This window comes from Zophobas morio, unplaced genomic scaffold, assembly GCF_036711695.1.
Source record: "Zophobas morio isolate AGI-343-1 ecotype UQ-CSIRO unplaced genomic scaffold, CSIRO_AGI_Zmor_V1 ptg000007l, whole genome shotgun sequence".
Lineage (NCBI taxonomy): Eukaryota > Metazoa > Arthropoda > Insecta > Coleoptera > Tenebrionidae > Zophobas > Zophobas morio.
Genome location: NW_026972112.1, coordinates 3,119,900 through 3,145,849, shown reverse-complemented (window position 1 = coordinate 3,145,849; position 25,950 = coordinate 3,119,900). Strand labels below are relative to the sequence as shown.

Here is a 25,950-nt window from a genome sequence, read left to right as displayed (position 1 = left end):
ATTATAAAATTTGATTATGCGAATTTTATTTTTTTATGAGAACCCGGATATGTTAAAATTTTGTCAAAAAATTCTAGATGTCTAGGGTGAAAATTCTACACGGATTTACACACCACAAGTGCAGGAGTATCTAATTTTATCAAATTTAAAAAACTTTGTATTATAAATTTTGGAGATGACGTCATAGCATTGGTGGTGGAGATGATTTGCCAAATTTTAGTTAGCGTTTAACCATCTACATGATATTTCTAATATACATATAAAATATGGCAATAATCGATCCAGTAGTTTCGGAGAACACTTGTCTAATAAAAAATGGATACAGACACCAGACAGACAGATAGACAGACGGACATACGAAAACGGGAGACTACTTTTTTCGTACTCTAGAAGTCATGACACGTCGGGAAGTAGTACTGGACGTAGAATTGTTGACATAGGCCACTTATTACCAACACTGAAATCAATCAGTACTTTAGATAATATTGAAATAACTCATGAAAATTGTTATCCTTTAAAAATTGTTTTCTACTACAAATTTCATATGTACGGAATATTCGGTAATCTTTGTACTGAACCTGAAAATCATATATACAAAGTCAATTATGCACCTATTTGTGGAGCTAGATCAACGGTCGTAGGTTATTCTCAAATTTCAGAATTTTGTTCAGCTCTAGATATCCCTCAAATACCCCAGGCGACATATCGTAAAGCCGAGGCTAGAGTTCTAAAGAGCATCCAAGCACTTTTCGAAGAACAAACCAAAACGCAGGTAAAGAAGAGTACCGATTAGCTGTGAAGGCGAGGGAGGTAGATAATGATTGCGTCCCATATACTACCGTTACAATGCACTGTCTGGGGTAGGACGTATAATTGGTGCCAGAACTAAAAAAATACTTTATGTAGGAGTCAAAAGCAAACTTTGTAGTTTCTGTAAAATCTATATGAAACAGAAAAAAGAAATTCCAACACATAACTGTTTTAAAAACTAGGAGCAAACATCTATGTCCATGGAAGTTTCAGAGGGATTTACTTCAGATACTTTATAGGAGAATTATAGGCGACGAGGATAGTAGCGTATTAAAAAAAGTTCGGGCTGCAAAACCAAATGATGCATATTATTTTATAGAAAAAATTGAATGTAGAAATCACATACTTCGTAATTATTGTTCCAAAATTAGAGAAATAGTTAAAACAACGAAAGCAGATATCACTATTAAAAATGTTTTTAAAAATAATTTTAGAATAAATTTAGAACAGCTATTAAATTTAGCAAAAATGAGACCTCTTCCTTCTTTTCCAGCATATATTTGGCAATCATGAACAATGTGCAAGTTATTTTTGTTATAAAAGTAGACAGTCAAATGATATTTTATTTTCTACTTTCGCAAATGGTGTTTTATACGAACCTTACAAACAAGTTTTAAATAGAATTGCAACTTTGTCGTCTAGTTTACTTTTTGATATTGAGAACAATGCTGTGGAATGCTACAATTCTGTCGTTAATAAATTTGTGGGAGGAAAAAGAATAAGTTTTTAAGTTTTTCTGCACGAGGATCGTATCAAGGGTGATGCTTTGCTGCGGCAATAAGTTATAATAATAAGGGTACGTTCCTAATTCCGTTATTAAAAAAAAAAAAAAAATGGGGAGGCCAATGTTAGTATACGAAGGCGTTTGTGGAACAAAAATTGAAAAAAACAAAAACGATTAATAAAACTGAAACCTCTATTAAAAAATTGCGTATCCGAAGTCTGGATTCCGGTAAAAATAATATCGTCAACGATGAACAAACGAAAACTGCAGATATATTACCTGAAGTGTATGAAAGAAAAAAATCGGATTTATTAATAAAGCTGTCACAGAGTAACGTAAACGCTATTGAAAAAGGTACTTGTGGTCAGCGAATGTGTAGAGAATGGAGTAAAGAAAGGACAAAATGAGAGACGGAATTAACATCGCAAATACCGTTAAAAGTATTGTGCATTCCGATAAAACTTTATGAAAAAATTGTCCAAGTCTATACAATTTGCTATTGACAATGAAGAAAAGGCCAAAAAAAAATTTGAAGCTCTAACAAATTTGAAAAAAAATTTTAGGAGCTTCTCCAGATGGGTTAATAAATTCTAATTCAATTGCAGAGATTAAATGTTCATATGCGGCTTGTAGTAAAAATATTAAAAAGCTATTAAAAATAAAATCATTAATTTATTGTTCAGTAAAGGCAGTTATTACAATTACCTAGTTTGAACCCGAACCACAACTATAGGTATGTATCAGGTATAACAGGGTCCAGTGCATATCCTTCTTAATGCTATTGTCAGGTACTTCAAAGGGTGGTCAAATAAACTTAAGGTATTTAAAAGGTGCTCACACAATAGTGTGGGCCATAAATTACAGCTTACCGCCTCAGCTAATATTTTGGGTTGCCTAACTTACCAAAATTTGCCCAAAATGTTTTGCAGTTTTTTTACAATAACTAAAAGAACTAAAATTTTAACAGAAAACGAAGAATGGCGCCTAAAGTAGAAAAAAATTCTCTATCACCTCGATATTTTTTAAAAGCACACCGAGTTATAGTTTTCGCTAAAAATCCGCTGGGGTTTTACGCACTTTATTTTTTATTTTAAAAACTGCTACGTTTTTTAAAAAATACAAGACTCTTCCTTAAAGATTTTTATGTCATGAGCACGCACATGTATCGCCCTGCTCTTCAACTGTTAAAATAAAGGCGCAAAATGGGTTGACGTTTTGCCTTATTTTGGCATCTTTTAATGACTGTGTGGCGGAGCCTTAAGTACTCGTTAAATTATTGTAATCCGGACTTTACCTGTGACAGCGAAACAGTCGTGTGGAACGGAGGCATGATCATTGGAATCCGTGATGGTAACCTCAAGATAGAGCTCCTCCAGCGACCAACTGTTAGCCTGAGCCACGCATTGCCTAGTTGCCGTGATGTAAGCCTCTGGATTTAACAACCCTCCTAACCAGACTGGGAAGCTCTGCAACAACCAAATTCAACTACACGAAATTAAATTCCATTGATGGTACCTGTAGTTCTTTGGCACCAGATGTTGATACAAGTTTGGACACCTGCTGCAGCTGCTTCACCCTTTGACTGAAATCAGTGATCCACTGAATGACCGTGCAACCCCTTGGTACCGTATAGCGGCGCCAATTCACCGGTAGAATCCCTCTTACTAACTCTCCAAGCATCATCCTATGGTAGTTTGTCTGTTTCTTCTCGCCTTGACAAATCAGAACCACGTCCTTCAAGTCGTGAATAACATCCTGGAGCAATTTAGCCCCCGAATTGACCTCCCGTTCGAAGTACCGATACAACGGATCTTTGATATTCTCCACCGTACGTTTGAGGGTTTGCAGCGACTTCGGCAACAATTGCAACCAAGTGATGGCCGAATTGTGCAAAGTCTTCATCCATGATGGTCTACCATCAATTTGCGCGGCGTCCGTTGGAGAGTTTTCGTCAACTGAGTAAGCCAACTCATCGTCGTCTTCCAGTTGTTGCATCTTCAACAACTTACTGACAAGATCGGTACCTCGCGTCGTGAGTAGTACCTTCTCGGCGTTGTTCGGCAAGCCTAACCAAGCCGGGGTTTGCCGATCCGCTAAACCTTCAATCCACTTCAAGAAGTGGTCCCTTCTAGTACCATCGGGCATGGTGATGTGCCTATTCCCATTCGGACCATTATCAATATTCGCCACTAGCGCAAAATCGCTTTCGAAACTCTTCGGGGTAAACAACTTGTTTAGGAACGAGTGTAGCAATCGCTGGTCGAAGTCGTTGTCGATTTTACCACCATAAATCGATTGAGATAGCAAAGTGACCAACGCGTCCCACGGTACTTTCTCCGGTGGTAAATTAGTACGACCCATCGCAGTAGTTTCAATCCAGGTGTCCAAAGTATCGCACGCCACTCTCAAATCCGACTCGTTGAACTCGTAGTACTTGGCCCATCCCAAAGGCGAGTACCGCAATCTTTCCTGGACGATGGCGTGGAACCAAGCCAACAAGAAGTACAACCGCGCTCTCTCGTTCGGTGGTTTCATCATCCGACTAGCCGGAACCGTACTAAACGTCCGCAACAAATTCGCTCTAATACCTGGAGGTGGCTCAAACACGAAGATCCTTCCAGCTCTCAATAGGTTCACCGGAAGCTTCGGATTTATCTCCATGGTTAGGAACAACCTAAAGTTGGCGTGCGGTTGCAACGAATGCAACTTCTTTTCCAGTTGGACTAACCACTGCGGTGCCAAATGTACGTTCTTCAACATCACCCAGCGCCCGGTTTTACACGCCATGTTGATAGCCCGATCCGCCTGGTTGAAACCTTCGGCTGAACCAATGGCGATGCTCGAAATCTGCTTATTCAGTTCTGCTGCTAAGTCATCAACGCGTCCCGACGCGTCAAAACCTGGTACCGAACAAAGTAGTGCCGGGACGTTCGAACGAATTTCTTTCTCGACGCAGTCGGCCAAATCTAACTCCTTTTCGGCACTCGGCATGAAGTTCTCGCCCAGTACCGCTGAGACGAAAAGTTGAGCTGCCGCGATCACTCGATCCGGGCGGAACGCCTGGATCACCAGTAACTGGTACATGGAAGTACCAATAGGACTAAGTTGGCGTTCTTCGATCCATAATCTCGGGACACACTGTTCAGGGGTACTTTGTTGCAACCAAGCCCCAAACTCCGGCATTTCTTTGATCTTCTCTGATAGTTTCTTGAAAGTGGGGAGACGGGCGGCGAGCCGCATCATAGCTTCCTGTTGCTCACTATTTAAACCGTCGATTAGAGGGGCCGTCGAAGTACTAAACACTCCCTCTTTACCGCGTAGGAAGAAGCTGAATTCTTGATCCAGGTTAGGTTCATTGGGTACTCCTTTCAAGTGTATGCGACACAGTAAAATCGCAAAAGTAAGACGATCGTTGTGTAACATTCCCCGGGCCACTCTTTCGTAACACACGGAGAAGAGGTCAGTAGTGATGATGTTAAGTCTCGCTTGATAGTCGGATATGTTGTCCAGATGGGGGTTACTCATGAGGACGCTACTGAACATATCGAGGAACATCTGGAGTGAGTACTGATACAAGAAGTGTACTTGGTTGAGACTGTCCATGGTGAAGTACGTGTTGCTGCAAGCCTGTGACAACGGCAAGTACTGTTGGGACACCGTCTCAATCTCCGAGATAACCTTATCAGTCTCTTCCACCTTCTGACCAATCTCAGCTGCCTCTTGCTTCAGCGTTTCTAACGTGGTAATCACACTATCATCATCCAGGATCTTTCCTTTAGCGTCGTTCAACGCCTGTAGCAGCGACTTCTCCAACTGTCTCAACCTCAAGTGGAACTCCCCTTGCAACTTCAACAAGTCCGACCGCTTCGCGTCAATGTCAGGTCGTTCCGCTTTCAGTACCTGGTTGAGACACTGACTCTGCAAAGAACTCCTCGTCACCGTGAAGTTAACAAAAGTGACCCTAGAACAAATATCCGGTGGAAACTCCACAGTGGGGTCCCTCGTCGACAAGAAAATGACAAACGAAGGCGACAAATCAATATCTTGGTCACCCAAAGTGATCAAAACCCGTCCCCCTGTACGTCTCAACTCCCTATTCAACACCGGGTTCAAAATCGGGTCGTAATTCTCCACGTCTTGTACCAAAAGCGGGTTACCGAACCGCAAAGCCGACTCCAAATTCTTCCTAAACGAGTCATCCAAGAAACTCGTTTTCGTGATCTTCTTGTCTTTGAATTCGTTCATGATGTACTCGGTGGCTTGTCCGGATGGGTCAATGATAAGCGGGTACCGGTTGAACCTCTTCAACATGATTGCGTTTTCGGTACACAAGTCATCCGAAGGTAGCGCGTTCGCTTGCCACCTCAACCTTTCGTCCGGATTCGACAAGTACTCAGTTCTTGCTATATCCGGCCTGTACTGAATCGCGGCTTGTGTTAAGTGCTGGCACCACGTACTGAAGAGATTCTGGCGGTAGTGCTGGTCGAAGTACCCGCCGTACGCTATGAACGCGGCTGATAGGAGTACGTCGCCGATGATTGTGGACATCTGTGACCTGAAGGTCTCGCTCGTGGCCTCCCAGCGCTCTCTTTCGATCACCAAGCTCTTGAGGAGAGCGATCGAGCGGTCGACTTTAGCTTGGACGTTCTCTAGGTCGGTTTTGATGGCTTGCGCTTGCGCGATCAACTGGGCGTACTCTTCCTTGTACGAGGCTATGCTTAGTTCCAGTTGGCTGATCAAGTTCTTGACTTCTTCGCCGCGTTTCTGGTTGGTTTCGGCTTGTTTTTCCAGGGAGCTGAGTTCTTGGCGCAAGGGTTCGACTTTCTTTAGCATGTCGGCGTAGAGGATTTGGGCCATCGCCCACTTGACTAGCGGTCCGCAGGCGTTACTGGCGTGGTTGACCTTCTCGAAGTTGTAGTCGGGGTTGTTGAGGTAGCGGGTTTTCATCTTTTCGCGGACGTCGTCGCTAGAAGTAGGCGATGTTAGGGTGGTACCGAGTGGTACGGTTCATGTCAAACAATGGAAAATTAACAACGTTAAAACTTTGAGAACCAATGGTAGTACCACCATTGGTAGTGTTTGACATGAAGCGTAAGAGCATTGTTCAAGTAATTATAGTTGGACAACCTATACGGACAATCACTTTCCCATGTAGAAAAGAATGAACATATATTTTACATCTCACTCGCTTCACTATGAAGTGGCGATACCTTACGAAAGGGAGTAAAAATAGTCTGTAAGCACGTGATGTCGATAAGGTAGTAAACGGACGTACTAGTCAGTACGTTGTACGGGTAGCAGTCACAAAATAAGCAAACGTACGTAAATCCTCGAAATCGAATAATAAAAAAATCAAAAAAATAAAAATTGGAAAATCTAAAATTTAAAAATCGAGAAATTGAACAATCGGTTAATTCAAAAATCCATACATCGAAAAACTGGAAAATCGAAAAATAAAAAAAATTGGACAATCGAAAATTTAAAAATTCCGAAAATTGAAAAATTGAAAAACTGAAAACTCAAAATATCGAAAAAAACTAATAATTTAAAAATTGAAAAGTTAAAATTGAGAAATCGAAAAACTGAAAAATCACAAAATTGAACGAAATATCCAAAAATTAGGAAATTAAAAAATTGAGAAACAGAAAAGTCAAAAAAGCAGAGTCGAAAAATCGCAAACTTTAAAAATCGAAAACTTGAAAAATCAAAAACCTGAATAATCGAAAAATTGAAGAACTGAAGAACTGAAAAATCGAAACTTTGGGAAATGGAGAAGTCGGAGTATAAAAAAAATATGATTAATTGAGAAATCCGAAAACTAAAAATTCAGAAACGTCAAAATTTGAAAAATAAAAAAATATTGAAGAACTGAAAAATTGAAAAATCTAAAATTTAAAACATTGAAAAGTTAAAATATCCTAAAACTGAAAAATGGGGAAATCCCAACATCAAAAAATCAAAAAAATAAAAATTCGAAAATATAAAATTTAAAAATCGAAAAACTGAAAAATCAACGAATCGAGAAGTCGAAAATTTAAAAAATTGGAAAATTGAAAAAGCGGATAAATCGAAACATCGAAAAATCGAAAAACCGAAAAGCAAAAAATCGAAAAACCAACAAATCGAAAAAGCGAAACTTCGCAAAATTCAAAAATTGAGACATCGAGAAATCGAAAAATCAAAAAACCAAAAAATCTAGGAGCGGAAAAATCGAAAAATTGGGAAACCGAAATAGGCCAAATATATGGAAAAATTGATAAAGCGAGAGATTGAACAATCAAAACATCGAAACATCCGAATTTCAATAAATTGAGATCTCAAAAAATTTAAAAATTCGGAAATTTGAAAAATTAAAATAAGGAAAAGTTGAAAAATTGAGAAATTGAAATATAAAACAATCGAAAAATTGAAAAATCGAAAGTATAAAAAATGAAAAACTGAAAATCCAAAAATAAAAAATCGAAAATCTAGAAGTCGAAAAATCAAAGAATCGAAGTATTGAAAAGTATCAAAACTGAAAGAAAATCCAAAAATTGAGAAATCAAAAAACCAATAAAGCGAAGTCGAAAAATCGAAGAATTGAAGAACTGAAAAATCGAGAGAAGTGGGAAAATCAAAAATAGAAAAATTTAAATACTGAAGAACTGAAAAGTCAAAAAAAAAAGAGAAATCGAAAAATCTAAAATTTAAAACATTGAAAAGTTAAAATATCCTAAAACTGAAAAATGGAGAAATCCAAACATCAAAACATCAAAAAAATTAAAATTCGAAAATATAAAATTTAAAAATCGAAAAACTGAAAAATCAACGAATCGAGAAGTCGAAAATTTAAAAAATTGGAAAATTGAAAAAGCGGATAAATTGAAACATCGAAAAATCGAAAAACCGAAAAGCAAAAAATCGAAAAATCAACAAATCGAAAAATCAAAAGACCAAAAAATCTAGGAGTGCAAAAATCGAAAAATTGGGAAACCGAAATAGGGCAAATATATGGAAAAATTGATAAAGCGAGAGATTGAACAATCAAAACATCGAAACATCCGAATTTCAATAAATTGAGATCTCAAAAAATTTAAAAATTCGGAAATTTGAAAAATTAAAATATAGAACTGGAAACTAGAGAAACCGAAAAATCCAGAAATTTAAAAATTAAAATATGGAAAAGCTGAAAAATTGAGAAATTGAAATATAAAATAATCGAAAAATTGAAAAATCGAAAGTACAAAAAATGAAAAACTGAAAAATCAAAGAATCGAAGTATTGAAAAATATCAAAACTGAAATAATTGTCCAAAAATTGAGAAATCGAAAAACCAATAAAACGAAGTCGAAAAATCGAAGAATTGAAGAACTGGGAAAAAAAAATAGATTCTTTGAGAAATCAGAAAACTGAAAATTTAACGTAAAAATTTGAAAAATTGAAAAATTTAAATACTGAAGAACTGAAAAGTCAAAAAATCGAGAAATCGAAAAATCTAAAATTTAAAACATTGAACAATTAAAATATCGCAAAACTGAAGAATCCAGACATCCAATTCAATTTAAAAAATTAAAAAATTGAAAAATCGGGACATTGAAACATTGGAAAATCCAGAAACTGAAAAGCTCAAAAGAAAAAAATCGAAAAACCGAGAAATCCAAAAATCGAAACCTCGAAAAATTCAAAAACTGAGACATCGAGAAATCGAAAAATCGGAGGATCGAGAAATGGAGGAGTCGGAAGCCGAAAAGGAAAGTTAAAAATTGAAAAATTGATAAATTGAGAAATTGAACAATCAAAACAACGAAACATCTGAATTCGATAAATTGAGGAATTATAAAATTGAATAATCGAAAAATTTTAAAATAGAAAAACTGGAAAATCGAAAATTAAAATTAAAAAAATCGAAAATTTGAGAAATCGAAGTATAAAACAGTCGCAGAATTGAAAAATCTAAAGTTTACAATAAATTGAAAATCCAAAAAGTAAAAAATCGAGTAATCAAAAAAAATCCATCAATTCAAAAATCGAAAAGTCGAAAAACTGAAATATTGATATCTCGTAACTGAAAGAAATATTCAAAAAATTGAGAAATTAAAAAATTGGAAAATTGAGAAATCGAAAATCAAAAAAAGCAAAATCGAAAAATCGTAAGCTTAAAAAATCGAAAAATTGAAGAATTGAAGATGTGAAAAATCGAAAAACCGAAAATTTAGAAACGTGAAAATTTGAAATATTTAAAAACCGTAAAATTGAAGAGGACAAAAATTGAGAAATCGTATCATTGAAACATCGAAAAATAAAAAAAATCGAGAAATGGAAAATTTGAAGAATGGAAGAATTGGAAAAGCCCAAAATTAAAATATTGAAAAATTGAGACATTTAAAGTTGAAAAATCGAGAAATCGAAAACTCGAAAAATCTCAATATTCTGAAGTTTATAAACTGCACATTTTATTTATTTATTTATTTTATCTTGTTTTCCAAATATAATAAATATTTCAAACAATGTCTGTAACTTATTTTAATGTAAATTATATTCATGTGGTTGACAAAATTAGATGTAATATTAGTCTGATTTTGACCTTAAGCTTCATTCACAATGACAAAATTAGTAATTAGAATTAGTATTAGAATTAAGCTCAGAAAATCTCCAAAAACATACATTCACAATGATAAAATTAATAAACTAATTTTTGTAGCGCCCTCTATGATACAAATATCGTAGCACGCAGATTCTCTATCGCATTCTGTATTTTTGGTTGTTGGCTTTACTTACCCACCATCTTCGTTGTTTTTTGCGTATAGTAAGTAATTAATCTGACAACACTGCCACAGCAAGTCGTAATGTTTTGCGTCTTGAAACCATTATTGACAATTGACTCTTTCCCGAGTTTCTTCAATTTTATTGTAGGTTAGGACACTAGTTAACATTCGTGCGCAGGCGCAAAATTAAAATTAATACAGAAATTAACGCAAAACTTTGGAGCTTGCAAGCTTCTGCGTTAATTGCTAAGAGTAATTACTAATTTATTTCATTGTGAATGTTTGTATGATATTTCACCTTGCAAGGTTTTGAGCTTAATTCTAATGTTAATTCTAATTACTAATTTTGTCATTGTGAATGAACCTTTATTCTAGATTTTACTACAGCAGAACGGCGTATCCTTTTTAAATTTTAGAAGTTACGGAAACTAGTTCAAGAAACAATTAGTTATCTCGTATTTTTGGGACAAAATCTACCAAAACGTCGGATAACAGCAATTGTTTTTCATAGAAACAAACAGTCTTCAAAGCAGCCTTTAACAACTCGATATTACAAACATGCCTCTTAAGTTTTTAATGCTTGTTTTTCTGTCTTGTAATTATTTGTAATGTCAACGCCCAAAGTTTATGTCATTCTGTTATTTACTTTGAACATATATTTTCATTTTGTGTTAATATTTTTGTAACACCACAAATCTAAATTTTACTAAATCTTGTAAAACTAAACAATTATACCAGTTTAAAAACCTTTGGAAAGTTTCTGTCAGTCTTCAGATATAGTCAAATAAAAATAGGCGTCAAATTCATTTAAATACAATTCTTTCGTACCACGTTACAACGCGTTGCTTCATATTTTTAATGTCAAGTATATTTTCATATTTTGTACATATATGTTTATACACATTACTGTTTACGGAACAATGTTAATTATGGATTTATGGATAACTCCTCGTATAAGAGCAGAGTGAAGGGTGTTTGCCTTTGCTAATGTTTGATGGCGCCATCTGATGGAGAGTAAAATAAACCTAATACATTGGCTCACTGTAGTGAAAATGCGCGTAAAATTTGTATTTGGTTGTCCAACTATAATATACTTAAACAATAGTAAGAGTCTAGAGATAAGGGTGCATGCTAGCATCTACAGTCCTGGGATGGTGTCTTCAGGAACTATAAGGCTTTGGTATAGTAAATCTATAATGGTTATAATACACAAAGTGTTGCTGAAGCCACCATCTTGAAGGTGAAGCACATGCATACCTAATATCCTCGGTATTGAAATTGTTGACTACAGTATTGATGAAGTTATCACGCATGATGACCGCTCGAATAGACTTCCAGTCGCTTGCGTTTTCACCGAGTAACAAGCAAATGGATTCTAAGGCCAATTTTACCACCGCAGGGGGATTTGCCATCGTACGGATTTCGACCAACTGTTGTTTTTTGATAGACTTTACGGCTGTGCAAAAACAAAAAAACAATAATGCAGGATAGAGAGAGAACCAAAAAAGATAACAATAGAAGCGAATACGTCTACGGGACAAAGCCATGATCAGGCACAAATTTACATTTACAATACACATCTATCGGCTGCGACGAGCCTTACGTCAAATTTTCACTGCTGAAGTTAACAATAGTAGCGATAAAGTTGTCTCTCATGATAACCGATCTTATAGAACGCCACTCGCTGGCGTTCTCGTGCAGCAACAAACACACCGATTCCAGCGCCATCTTTACGCTGTTTGGTGGGTTCCCCATCGAACGTACTTCGACCAAATGCTGCTTCTTTATAGACTTAACGGCTAGCGATAATCATTACCTACAATCATCAGAACTAAGACGACACGCAAACTCACCGTTCTGGGCGTCGATGACGGCGGGCTCGACCTGGGCGAGGTCGGCCATGACCTCCTGCCGCTTCTGCTCGATGTGGATGGTCTGCTCGCTCAGCTGCAGCTGGATCTCTTGGCTCTGGACCTTCTTCTTTTCGGCTTCTTGCTGGTCTTTGACCATCTGGCGCAGCTTGGCATTGGCAGCTTCGTTCTTGGCTTGCAGTTCCTAACACAAAGCGTAATTCGATAATAAAAAAAAAATTGACCCCAACGATAACGATAACGAAGCGATAAATGACAAGGACGAAATTATAAATTCCAGATGCGAAAGAAAAAGACGACCACATTTTATCGGTACCGATATTTTATCGTTACCAAAACAATTACCTGAGATTTCACCGCAAGACTCTTCTGCATCTCCTCCACCTGTTCCACGGTTTCTGCAATCTTGCTCAAACCGACGTTCAAATGCAGCTGCTGCTCTTCCAAGTCCGATCTCTTCTCCTTGTACAACTTGACGAAGTGGTGGATGAAGTCCAGGTAGTGTCGAGGTGTGATGGCCATCGTGCGACTACCCCGTTTCGCCAATCGTGCGTTGGCTTTATGCAACGTTTGGTGGACGTACACACATCCATTTATCACCGCCTCTCGGTGCGTGGGGGTGGCAGAAATCAAAGTACAAGCCGCCGGGAAAAAGTCAGGTGCTTTCCAAGTCGGTTTATCTAAGTCGACTCTGTTCGTGAACTCCTTGCCTACTTGGAATAAGGCGCCATCCGACCAATCACCGAACCAGTTCAAGACGCAGCGATTGAACAAAGCGGGAGACGTGGCGGCACGGTCCTTCAAACCATCCGTCGACGGATTCATAGTGAACACCACGTGTAAGTTACGCATGACTTGCTGAGTAAACCACTTGTACAACTCGTCGCTGGAATCCAGCATTAAACCTTCACGTTGTGCACCCTCTTTACACTGAGTCATGAGAGTGGTGTACTCGTCACCTTCAAACAACCCAGGTACTTCACCATTGGCCAATAGCGTGTTCATCCGTTCCAAGAAACTAGAATCCAACATGTTTGATTCGTCCAAAATGAAGGCGATTTTCTCATCCTTGCAACCGCTGCGTCTCAAAACCGAACGTAGGTCCTCGTCGAAGTCCTCAGCGGTATACTTATTGTGAACCTTGATTTGGAAAATTGACAGCCCGTTCATCCAGGCCACAAAGCGCGACAGAGTAGTTTTACCAGCACCCGAAACCCCGATTAGTAATAAGTGACCTTGTGGTTGTCTGAAGATACGGTCGATTCGCAACACGTGGTCGAGTACCTCATCGAAAAGTACCAACGGTACGTCCAATTCCTCTTCGTAGAACACCTTAAGCCGCGCTTTCACGTACTCTCTTAGTTGTTCGCGGTCCACCGGAACGTAGTCCTTACTCAACCAATTGCTATAAAGTATAGGTCGTTCCAAAGCCTTGTCGCAATTCGCCGACGGGAAATGTTTCAAAGCTACAGCGTCGATGTTTTCATTGGTCCATCGCCTTTCCGAATCCTCTACTAACCGGTCTTGGAACAACCTCAACGCTTCGTGGGCCCACAACCTCACCAACCCTTCCACATTAAGGTGGTCTAAAGGTCTAATCGCTTCACAAATACCACGGACCCATCGGGTCATCTCACGTGGTGAGTACACATAGTGGGGTTGCATATCCTGGGTGAACCGATCTTGTGACGCCAGGTAAAATTCGACCATTGCGTTGGTCAAAGGCTCGGCGAACCCTCTCAAACCCAAAGTCAGTCTCAACATAGCTCGGGTGAAGGTACCATAAATCTGTTTCAAGGAGGTCTCACCAGGGTAATCGACGTAAATCACAGGGACGTGTCTCAAGAACCTGTGGGATAGAGGTTTTCGGCCGGGATCAGTAGGTGGGTTACACGCTCCCACGAACTGAATGCGTTCCAAAGTAACCCAGGTTTGATCAGACGCTCTGTAGAAACCTCGCTGTTCGACGATTTGGCGCAGGAACATGATCACTCGCTGAGTACCGTAGTTATCCATATCGGGTAAGTTGATTTCGTCGCAGAAGAGTACCAACCATTTGCCCAACTACCAAATAGGGGTTAGTGATGGGTCACGCGATGTGGTGGTAGTACTCACCTGTACTGGAGCTAAGATAACGCCGTTGGGTGTCTTCCGGTACTCACAATAGTGGTCGAATGTCTTCAATAGTAACTCGGGAGTCGTGGCCGAGGAGAAATTCAAACCGACTACTTCCATGTCCGGTAGGGCCCGCAAAGCCGAAAAGAGTGTCATGGTTTTACCGGAGCCGGGAGGTCCACATAGCACTACAATACAAAATATATTTTACTATTTCTTCTTATTATACGCAGTCTTCCTCTTCTTTTCACAACAAGAAACTTAAAACATGTTCAAAATTTTTATAGGGAAATATGTATTTTGCAATTAGGCTCCGCCCCTCGGTCTGACAAAAAACTCATCACAATTGAGATCGGGACTTTCTTAGTTACATATAGTTTTCTTTGAACAACACAACAGTTAAATATGTTTTTAGTTCTTGTTGCGAAAAGAAGATTTCTTATATTAAGAGAAAATGTGCAAAATATGAGCCCGCCCACCCACCCCCTCTCATTTGTAATGATTTTTTTATTCATCATTAGCTGAGGGCGAAGCTTAGTTGCAAAATACTCCTTTTTCTAAAAGAAATTACAATGTGAAATATGTTCTTAAAACAGTAAAATTTTGTAAAGAAATCTGGATTTTGCAGTTAAACTCCGCCGCTCGATCTGACAACAAATAAAAAAAATCATTACAATTCGGATAGGGTGGGTGGGCGGGGCTTATATTTTGCCCTTTTTTCTTAATATACTTAGTCTTCTTTTCATAACAAGAAACTTAAAACATGTTCAAAATTTGTATATGAAAATATGTATTTTGCAATTATGCACCGCCCCTCGGTCTGACAACGAATAAAAAATTCATCACAATTGAGATCGGGACTTTCGTTAGTTACACATAGTTTTCTTTGAACAACATGATACTTAAATATGTTTTTAGTTCTTGTTCCGAAAATAAGACTTCGTATATTAAGAAAAAATGTACAGCCCCGCCCACCCACCCCTTCTCGCTTGTGATGAATATTTTATTCATCGTGAGCTCAAGGGCGGAGTTTAGCTTCAAAAACCTCATATCTCTACAAGAAATTACCATGCGAAATATGTTTTTAAAGGAGTAAAATTTTGTAGAGAAACGCGAATTTGGAATTAAACTCAACCGCTCGGTCTGACAACGAATAAAAAAAATCATTACAATTGAGATAGGGTGGGTCGGTGGGTGATGCTTATATTTTGCCCTTTTTTCTTAATATACAGTCTCATTTTCACAACAAGAAACTTAAAGTGTTCAAAACTTTTGTAGGGAAATACGTATTTTGCAATTAAGTTCCGCCCCTCGGTTCGACAACGAATAAAAATTTATCAGAATTGAAGTCAGAACTTTTTTTTTATTACATATAGTTTTTTTTGATCAACACGATAGTTAAATATGTTTTTAGTTCTTGTTGCGAAAATAAGACTTCGTATATTAAGAAAAAACGTACAAAATATAAGCCCCGCCCACCCACCCCCTCTCAATTGTGATGATTTTTTTATTCATTGTGAGCCGACGGCGAGGCTTAGTTGCAAAATCCTCATACTTCTATAAGAAATTACCATGCGAAATATGTTCTTCAACGAGTAAAATCTTGTAGAGAAACGCGAATTTGGAATTAAACTCAACCGCTCGGTCTGACAACGAATAAAAAAAATCATTACAATTGAGATAGGGTGGGTGGTTGGTTGATGCTTATATTTTGCCCTTTTTTCTTAATATACACAGTCTCATTTTCACAACAAGAAACTTAAAGTGTTCAAAATTTTTGTAGAGAAATATGTATTTTGCAATTATGCTGCGCCCCTCGGTCTGACAACGAATAAAAAATTAATCGCAATTGAGATCGGGACTTTTTTTAGTAACATATAGTTTTCTTTAAACAACACGATAGTTAAATGTTTTTAGTTTCTGGTTGGGAAAAGAGCATTTCGTATATTAAAAATAATACACTAAATAAAATCCCCGCCCACCCACCCTCTCTCAATTGTGCCGAGTTTTTTATTCACTACTTCTTTCTTCTCTACATTTTTCCTACAAAGGTGCTGCTCTTTGAGCAAACATTTTTCACAAAATCGGTAACTGATTAATTTGAAATTGTTTTTTGTGGTTTGAGCCGGATCACTATACCCACCTATTGGTTTGTGCTCCGCCAGCCACGTGTACAGTAACGACTCATGCCGTACTGTATCCAGCGTCGGTACTACTATATCCGGCGACGCGACTTTGTGCGTCTCCACTTCAATCTGTGGTACTTTGTTAGACCACGGTGACCATTCTCCCTCTATGTTGACCTCGTAGTCGATTATGGGCATGTTGTTCGACGGTGGCAGCGGCACGGTCGTCACCGATCGAATAAAGTCACCCAAGTCCGACCGCACCTTCAATTTCGCATCCCCAGCAAAACTCCACAACAAAGAATACACCAGGCACTTCGGTATATACTTCTCCAGTTGTTCGTTCGACAACGGAAAATCGACATGCGAATGGTTGTACTGGAGCACGTTCCTCACACACTGATTCAACATCGAGAACAACGAACTCAACGCCCTCAATCGGGTGAAATCCATGATGTGCTCCTGCTCCATCGCGTACTCCAAGCACCGCACGACTAAACCATCCGGGGCTAAATGACTCTGCAAAATATTCGCGACGTCCACTTGAACTTGAAGCGTCGGCGACAACAAATCCTCCTTATTCTCGGATTTCTTCCCAAAACTATCGTCTTCGCCCTCCTCCAAAGGAATACTCTTCAACCGCAACATATAATTTTCGAAGATCATCTCAGTTGAGAGGACGTCTTCGGAGAACCAGACCATGCCGCACCGGGAGACGGTAGCCAGAGTTGCGTACTTCAAGTCCTGGACTTCGAACATGACGCGGACGTTCGGAGGTAGCGATAAACGTTCGCCGTTCGGTAGAGTCAGGAGTTTATTGTCGTCGAGGACCGAGTTCAAGTTCTCGACCCACTCTGGATCGACGTCGCCGTCGAAAATAATCCATTGGCGCTTGTTGATTTCGCCGCGGACGTTGTCGATGATTTTACGGAGAATGTGGGTGAAGAGGCCGTCGGTCCATTCGCGGGTGTTGGGGTCCAGGACACCGTAAAGAGCTTCTTTGCTGATGGCTTTGGGGTCGATGACGTGAGCGACACCTTCGGTACCTTCGAATCTTTCCAAAGCTTTGAGGAGTACTCGCCAGGCGGTACTCTTACCGGAACCACTCGGGCCTACCATCATCAGACCGTGGTTGAGGTTGGAGATTTGGTACAGTTGGAGAACCTAACACAAAGACAAGTTAAGACATGATTGGTACCAAAGTTACAGCTACGGATGGAACTAGGTGAAGTAGTACCTTCTGAATCCAAGTCTCTCCTACGTACGTTCTCTGTGCAGCATGGAATGAAGTGCACACAACGTCACAATCTTTGCATTCGAAAAAACAACTACGACTAGTGTTCGGAAGTACCTACCTTCTCCATCCAGTGTGATCCTTGCTCGTCCCCTTCACCACAAACCAAGAACTCTTCTTGGCAAACCTTGCGGATTTCGTCCTTCAAACCTTTCATTTCTGCTCGAGTGTATTGGACGTTCGGGAATACGTCGTTCAACAAACTTGACAACAAAGGTATGTCTTCGGCTACCAGTTTCGGTACCATCGTTTCGCACACCGACTGTATCAATATTCCTTGTTCGGGTAGATTTTCGGCAATGCTGGCTTCATCTATGTTGGTTTCGCCCCTCTGCTTCAACCCTTCTTTGATTCTCTGGATTCGGTCGCGCTTGACGTTACCAGCCGAAACCAAAACCGACTTGAGGGCACGCAGCCCAAAATCGTAGTGAGACTGATTCGATAGTTGCTCGTCGCACAACCTACAAACCACCATTAAAAAAATTGGATAATTGTAAAATCGAAAATTATTGAATTGTGAAAATGACAAATTTCATTATTATTGAATTGAAAAATATAACAACTGAAAAATGAAAAACCGAAAAGTTGGAAAATCTGAAAATTCAAAAATTGCGAGATGGAAAAATTGTAAAAATATAAAACTGAAAACTCAAAAAAAAAATGCAAAATTACAACACAATTTTAAAATTGGAAAATCAAAAAACTGTGAGATCATGAAATTGAGAAATCAAAAACTCAAAAAACTGGAAATCAAAATTTTGAAATATTAAAAATGAAAAAATTATGACATCGAAACAATGAAATTCGGGTTATAAAAAAATCAAAAATTGAAAAATCGGATACCTTCAAAAACGGAAAATTGCAAAATAATTACACTCGGAAATCAATATGTTGAAAAATTAAAATCGCAATTTTGAACAATTGAAAATCAAAAACTTGAAAAATTGTACAATCTCAAATTTGAAATTTTGGATGATTGTAAATTCGAAAATTATTAAACTCTAAAAATGACAAATTGCATAATTACTAAATTGAAAAATATGTAGAACAATTGAAAAATGAAAAATTGGAAAATTCAAAAATCTAAGGATTCCAAAAATTGAAAAATCAATAACTGAACAACTGATTCATTGAAAACTGGATAATTGAGAAACCGAAAAATTGTAAAAACATAAAACTGAAAACTCAAAAAAATTGCAAAATTACAACACTGAAAATTGGAAATCGAAATAATGAAATTCGGGTAATAGAAAAATCAAAAATTGAAAAATCGGATACCTTCAAAAACGGAAGAATGCAAAATAATTACCCTGGAAAATCAATATCAAAATCGAAATGTTGATCAATTAAAAATCAAAAACTTGAAAAATTGTACAATTTTAAAACTGAAAAATTGGATAATTGTAAAATCGAAAAATTGCGTAATTATAAAACTGAAAAATAGAACATCTAAGGATTTCAAAATTGAAAAATCGAAGAATTAGAAAATTTGATGATTGATAAATCAAAAATTGACGAACTAATTTATTAAAAACTGGACAATTGAAAAATCGAAAAATTGCAGAAATATAAAATTGACAACAAAAAAAATTGCAAAATTACAGCATTGAAAAATCGTATAATTTTTAAATTGAAAATTCAGACAATTGTAAATCACAAAAATTACAAATTGGAAAATCGAAAATTTGTAAGATCGTGAAATTGAAAATTCAAAATCGAGATTTTGAAAAATTAAAAATCAAAAAATTAGGAAACCGAAACAATGAAATTTGGGTAATGGAAAAATCAAAAACTGAAAAGTCTGATACCTTCAAAAACGGAAAATTGTAAAATAATTACACTGGTAAATCAACAAGCTGAAAAATTAAAGTCGAAATTTTGAACAGTTAAAAATCAAAAACTTGAAAAATTGTGCAATTTTAAATTGAAAAATTGGATAATTGTAAAATCGAAAATTATTAGGCAGTAAAAATGACGAACAATTGAAAAATGAAAAATCGGAAAATTGAGAAATCTAATGATTCCAAAACGGAAAAATTGAAAAATTGGAAAATTTGATAACTGAAAAATTAAATATTGAAGAACTGATTCACTAAAAACTGGACAATTGAGAAATCGAAAAATTGTAAAAAATCTAAAACGGAAATCTCAAAAAAAAATTGCAGCACTGAAAAATCGTATCATTTTAAAATTAAAAAATTGGTCCAAAGAGTTTAGACAGTACTTCCCTCGCTGTCGGAAACTTGACGACTGCATGCCTATTGTGTTTTTTTCTCATTACATTTTTGTAGTGGGAATTTAAAAAAAATTGCGATGACGTCATCAACATTTTTGCAAGGACAAGTATATCAGTGTAATACTAAGAATAAAATTATTGTATGTATTCCCAAATTTTCGGGAAAATGAATTGGGTCGTTTTGAATATTGATTTGTTATAATCAATAAAATAACGAGAGGCAACTGAAAAACGTTTATGTATAAACATTCTTAATTTAAGATGACAAGCGTAACAGCATACGTGAGAGTCAAACAGAGAAACTCTAAACAAAACGACCATCGGTTTTATTGCTTCGACTTCCGCTTATTATATAAAACATTGGGTTTTATTTTAATTTTTGACGGTGGAATTCACGATTGGTTGATTATAAACATGTCTATTCCACATTCGCGGAACCTAGTCAGCGCATAAAACAAATGCACGTCTGAAATGTTAAAGTCGATGTAAATAAGCGTGCTACCCTTATGTTTCAACCGAGTTTTTACTTTAAAAAATTTTGTGTCTACCAAATTGGGTTGGTCCAATGTAATACTAATAATAAGTGTTGCCTTTAATTTAATCAATAAAATAAATTGACTTCATTAATTTTTTTGAGCCACCTCTTAAGAAAATCTAAAAAATATGAATGGAATGATAAATCAACTCATCATATTTTTTGCATTTTAGATAGGATTTATTCAGCAAAATTTAAGGGTGACGTCATCAATTTTTTTAGGAGGGATGAACAAATACATTTTGAACAAAAGTGTACCATGCTTATAATAACTTTAAAATATCTCCAAGATATCAAAGCATTCGGTTTTGTAATTCCTGATTAAATCGATAAAATAAATTCACGCATTCATTAATTTTTTTGAGTCACCCTGCATATGCAAATCCAAAAATATGAATGGAATGATAAATCACAAGTACAGACTCATCATATTTTGTACATTTTAGATACGATTTATTCAGCAAAATTTTGGGGTGACGTCATCAATTTTTTAGGGGGGATGAGCAAATACATTTTGATAAAAAATTTACCATGCTTATAATAACTTTAAAACATCTCCAAGATTTCAAAGCATTCGGTTCTGTAATTCCTGATTAAATCAATAAAATAAATTGACGCATTCATTAATTTTTTTCAGTCACCCTGTATATGCAAATCCAAAAAATTTGAATGGAATGATAAATCACAAGAAGAGACTCACCATATTTTGTACATTTTAGATAGGATTTATTCAGCAAAATTTTGTGGTGACGTCATAAACTTTTTAGGGGGGAGGACCAAATACATTTTGATAAAAAATTTACCATGCTTCAAGATTTTAAAGCATTCGGTTTTGTAATTCCTGAGTAAATCAGTAAAATAAATTTTGCGCATTCATTAATTTTTTTGAGTCACCCTGTATATGCAAATCCAAAAAATATGAATGGAGTGATATACCACAAGTACAGACGCATCATATTTTGTACATTTTAGATAGGATTTATTCGGCAAACTTTTGAGCTGACGTCATCAAGTTTTTGGAGGGGATAACCAAATATATTTTGACTAAAGATTTATGATGCTCTTTAGAGCCTTAAAACATCTGCAACATTTCGAAACATTCGGGTTAGCGGATTCAAAATTAAATTGCAAAATGTTGTTTTATAACTTTGATTTTTTCCCAAAAATCTGGACATTTCGGGTAAAAACTCAATTCGGGGTCGTAAACTACAAGTGTAGGACTATGTTAGTTTATACAATTTAAGACCCATTTACTATGTACAATTTTGAAGTGACGTCATCGCATTAGTGGTGGGGATGATTAGACAAATTTTGGTTAGCGTTTTACCATCTACATGATATTCCTAATATAAGTACAAAATTTCACAACAATCGGTCCAGTACTTTCGGAGATTATCTGTCTAAAAAAAATCCGGGACGGCAGACAGACGGACAGACGGACGGACAGACAGACAGACGGAAATGGGAGACCTATTTCTTCGTCTTCTAGGGGTCATGAAAGATCGAGAAAACGTAAAAGTAGAGAGTCGGCCGACGGACTCGATTACAATACTTCCTTTGCTTACGCTCGGGAAGTAAAAAAGGTACAACCCCGTCGACTAATACCTACTTGAAGAATGGTACTATCTTGCAAGCTAACTTCTCAGCCGTACGGAATCCTTGCGAGAACAACATAACTTCCGCAATCAGTTGCCTATCGGGTGTAGTCATCGCCAAAGACCTAAACAACTTCTTCAAATTATCAGGCAAATTCGAACGTCCCGCATAACCCGGATTCATCGTAATGAAAATCGCCATATCCGGCGAAACCCGGACTTGCTTTCCCACCAGCTCGACTGTGATACCTAAAACACACCTCTGTCACACTATCCACTCCACCCACCCTACTCACTTCCTGTGGACACCGAATCCGAACTCTCCCTCTCTTTCTGCGACTTCAGCGCCTCTTGAATCGTCTGTATTTGCTGCGACACCGCCGACAACATCCTCTCCTCCAAACGATTGAACTCATCGAAGCACCCCCACGCTCCCACTTGACACAACCCAACGAAGATCCTCCCCATCGCTTGAAAATCGAACGTTTCGTCGCAGTTGAACACGAGAACGAAACGACCTAATTGGTTACCCAAAGCTTTGACTGACTCGGTTTTACCGGTACCGGCAGGCCCGAACGGAGAACCACCCAATCTGGCTTCCAGCGCCTGCGTCATAGTTAAGTAGCACCGATCCGTCAGCGGCGTCTGCACTAACCGATCCTGTACCCCTAAGTACTCAAAACCGTAGTAAAACTTGGCGTTGGCCATATGAATCGTCAGTTGTTTCAGGACTTCGGTCTGGCGAGGGTCGAAGTAGTACCGCATCTCGCACAACCACTCGAACGCCTTGTTGCTCGACACCCCATTGGCCATCAAGCGTCTAGTCACAGTTCTCTTATGCACGAACTCGTTAATCAAGTGCTCGAGTTTCTTGCGTCTCAAGAGTGGTTGCTCTTGTAGTACTGAGTCAGCCAAGACGTTCAAGGTGTTCTCCACTTGCTGCAACACCTTCTCCAGGGGTCCTTTCTGGGCTTCTCCGTTCATTTTGACGAGTGCGGCTTCCACGTCTTCGCTCCATAGAATCTGGGCGGCTAGTACCACAATCTGGGCTTGGTACTTGTCGACCCACGTCATGTACTGTTTCGGGTCGATTCCGTCTTTGAACTGTTTCCCGTCTTGCACGGATTGTGCCAAACTTGAGGCTAACGTCACTCTCATTTCTTTCTCAACTAGGGTCAACCATTCGTTGATTTTCGGGTGTTCAATAGTTGAGACGGGTGAACCGAAGACGACTTCTTCGCCTTCGCGCGATGCTATTCCAGTGATGACTGTGTTATCTTCGTTCAGGATGATGGAAGCGACTCCAGCGAACATCTTCTTGAAGTGTTTCTGCAGACGTGCCACGTTTTTGCTGTTACCGATGATTTCGAGGAGATCCTCGTCTCCGACGAAGTAAAACCGGGGGAAAGAAGTACGTTCACGTTCCAAGTACTCGCCCAAAGCCTTTTGGATCTTGCCAAGGAGATCAGCCAAACGCTCGAGGGCTCGTTGCACCCCGGGAATATTCAAAACGTCCATGACCATCGGGGATTTGCTTACTTTCTTCATCAGACCTAAGAATTCAGAACTAATACTTTGGAAGCGCGACGTTTCAACGGGAAGCAAGGTCTTGATGTCGGCGCTCCCGGAGAAGATCCCTTCCAAGTAAACCCAGCGTCTTTGCACGTCAATCCAAACATCAAAGAGGGCGTTAATGCGATTCAACTTCTCCTCCCAAGTGAGGGCTTCCTCTTCAAAGACTTTGTAATACGGAGACAACTTCATGGCGGCCACCGAATTAATATGTTCCTTGACTTTATTGAAAAGATCGTCCCAGCCGCGAATCAACTTACACTTGTTCTGATAGTTGATCAAATCGAGCTCGTACGTCTGCCACGACTCCCTCACTTGTTTCAAGAACTCTTCCAACGCCATCTCTCCTTGCGCGATCAAAATAATATCTTTAACAATCGACTCGTTCTTCTGAAGATTGACGTCCCAGACTTGTCCCAAAGTCAAATCCGACAGTACCCAATTCACCCTCAACTGCTTCATCAGTTGCTTCCAGTGTCTCTCTTTCAACGCGTCGGACTTCAACTCCACTATCAACATGTTGACTTTAGTATAGTTCTGCAACGTCTTCTTGACGTACTCGTACGACGCGTACTGTCTCAACCTAGCCGGGAGTTCCTTCAACTGCGCACTCATCGCGTCCAGTTGCTGACGCAACTTCCTGGGTTGTACCGACAACCACGGTTTCTCTCTAGTTTCATCAATCTGGGTCCAAATTCTAGCCAACTCGGACCACACTCCTCTCAAATCTTGCAACTCTTCGTAAACCACTTGCATGCGGTCTTCGCTGGTACTAACACCGCCTGGCTCTTGCAACTCCAAAGCTTCTTTGGCTTTCGCGACGTTGTCGCGTTCTTCTTTCAAACGAGCGAACTTGCTCTCGAAGAGTTGGAGTTGGGTGAGAGCGTCGTCGGGCTTGAGGTGGCCTTCAACTGGTTTGCTTCGCTCCCAGTCGTTCAAGAAGTCGTTGGTACGACTCTCGACGGCTTTGTCTTCGGAGACGATCTTCTGCTGGAGGCTCGCCACTTGGGTTTGGATTGACGAGTCTTTGCGTTTGATGATCTCGTTGAAGGCGCCCCATTCGCCTTCGAGGTTCTCCACGTGGAGCCAGCTCGTCGGGAATTGGAATCTTTGTCGTTCGAGAATCCTCTGGCCTTCGCGGTAGATCTCGACTTGCTTCTCCCAGGCTTTCATGTTGCGTTTGAGCTGCTGGACGTAGGTGATGAAGCAAACGGCGTCTGAGGTACTAGCTGCTTCGATGCTTTGTAGTTCTAGGTCGCTTCGAGATTTCGAGACGGTACTATGGAAGGTCACCATTTCGTTTCCGAGCAAAGTACCGAATTTACTTAGGGTCTCCTTATGCCAAGAGTCGTACTTCAGAGATACTTTACTCTGGACTTTGGCGAAGTCGATGACGACTGGACCAAACTCGCGACGGGTATCCGAAGTATCAAACGTGGTACGAGTTTTCTTAATATCGTTGAGACACTCCATCCACTTGCTGATGTCATCGCCTAACTTTCCGTACAAATTGTCGGCTTGCAAATCCCACAAACTCTGATAGGTCAACCACTCGTTGACGTAATTCTGTATCTCTTTGATCTTAGAAGCTATAGCTCGGTACGCACTCTCCAGTGGTTCCGATTTGTTCGGCAACTTCGTCAAGATGTTCCTGTATGTTTCCGCGACGGGTTTGTCCACACCGACTTGGTACCGACTGCTCTGCAGTCTCTGCTGGCTCATAACTATAGCCTCCCATGCGAATAACTGTTGCATGATCTGGAACCTTGCCTCTTCGATGCTCGGGTACAAATACATCGTCTGATTGGTGATTCTCACTTCATGAACCACCACTTGAATCTGCGGGTCACCACCCGGTTTATGCGTAGGCTGCGCCGGCGCATCCGTATCCATACTATGATCGATTTCCTTCTTCTGTCCGTTCAAAGCATCCGTCCACGCTTCAATACCAGCTTGTAACCGTCTCGCCAGATTCTTCTCCACTTCTTCGTCCAATCGATTAACCCAAATATGCAAATTCGAGTACTGCTTTAACGACAAGTCATCCACAGCATGCTGGATTTTGGACAAAATATCCGCGAAAGTGTTAGCCGAGTAAGGACAAGTTTCCAAGGAACGCACATCCACTTCTAGTTGTTCGCCAACGATCACCAGTTCTTCGACCCGTTCCTGGAAGCTTACCACGGCGTCGGAGAGACGCTGAACGTAAGGGTCAAGTTTGTAGCTCTCCCAGACGAGCTGTATGCCTTCGGCTATGAGTTGCTGGACCTCTTTGCGCATGGCCGCCACTAGGGGGATAATGCTGGCTTTGTCTTCGATCTGTGTGAA

At 39.0% G+C, this 25,950-nt stretch overlaps 1 protein-coding gene across 5 annotated transcripts in view; it reads right to left on the bottom strand.

Annotated features, from left to right (window-relative positions):
- Positions 1-25,950, bottom strand: part of Dhc64c (Dynein heavy chain 64C) — a 43,545-nt gene that overhangs the window by 1,253 nt on the left and 16,342 nt on the right. For 2 of the 5 annotated variants that reach the window (XM_064049168.1, XM_064049171.1), the window contains 11 exons: positions 22,347-25,941; positions 22,065-22,299; positions 17,746-18,145; positions 17,628-17,660; positions 16,408-17,554; positions 14,265-14,452; positions 12,495-14,213; positions 12,132-12,333; positions 11,536-11,734; positions 3,050-6,500; positions 2,829-3,000 (listed from right to left, as the gene is read on the bottom strand). In XM_064049168.1, coding sequence (XP_063905238.1) covers positions 2,829-3,000; positions 3,050-6,500; positions 11,536-11,734; positions 12,132-12,333; positions 12,495-14,213; positions 14,265-14,452; positions 16,408-17,554; positions 17,628-17,660; positions 17,746-18,145; positions 22,065-22,299; positions 22,347-25,941 — 11,341 coding nt within the window. Of the gene's footprint in view, positions 1-2,828; positions 3,001-3,049; positions 6,501-11,535; positions 11,735-11,881; positions 12,078-12,131; positions 12,334-12,494; positions 14,214-14,264; positions 14,453-16,407; positions 17,555-17,627; positions 17,661-17,745; positions 18,146-22,064; positions 22,300-22,346; positions 25,942-25,950 lie in introns of all 5 variants that reach the window. The other 3 variants (XM_064049170.1, XM_064049172.1, XM_064049169.1) reach the window with 2 other exon arrangements.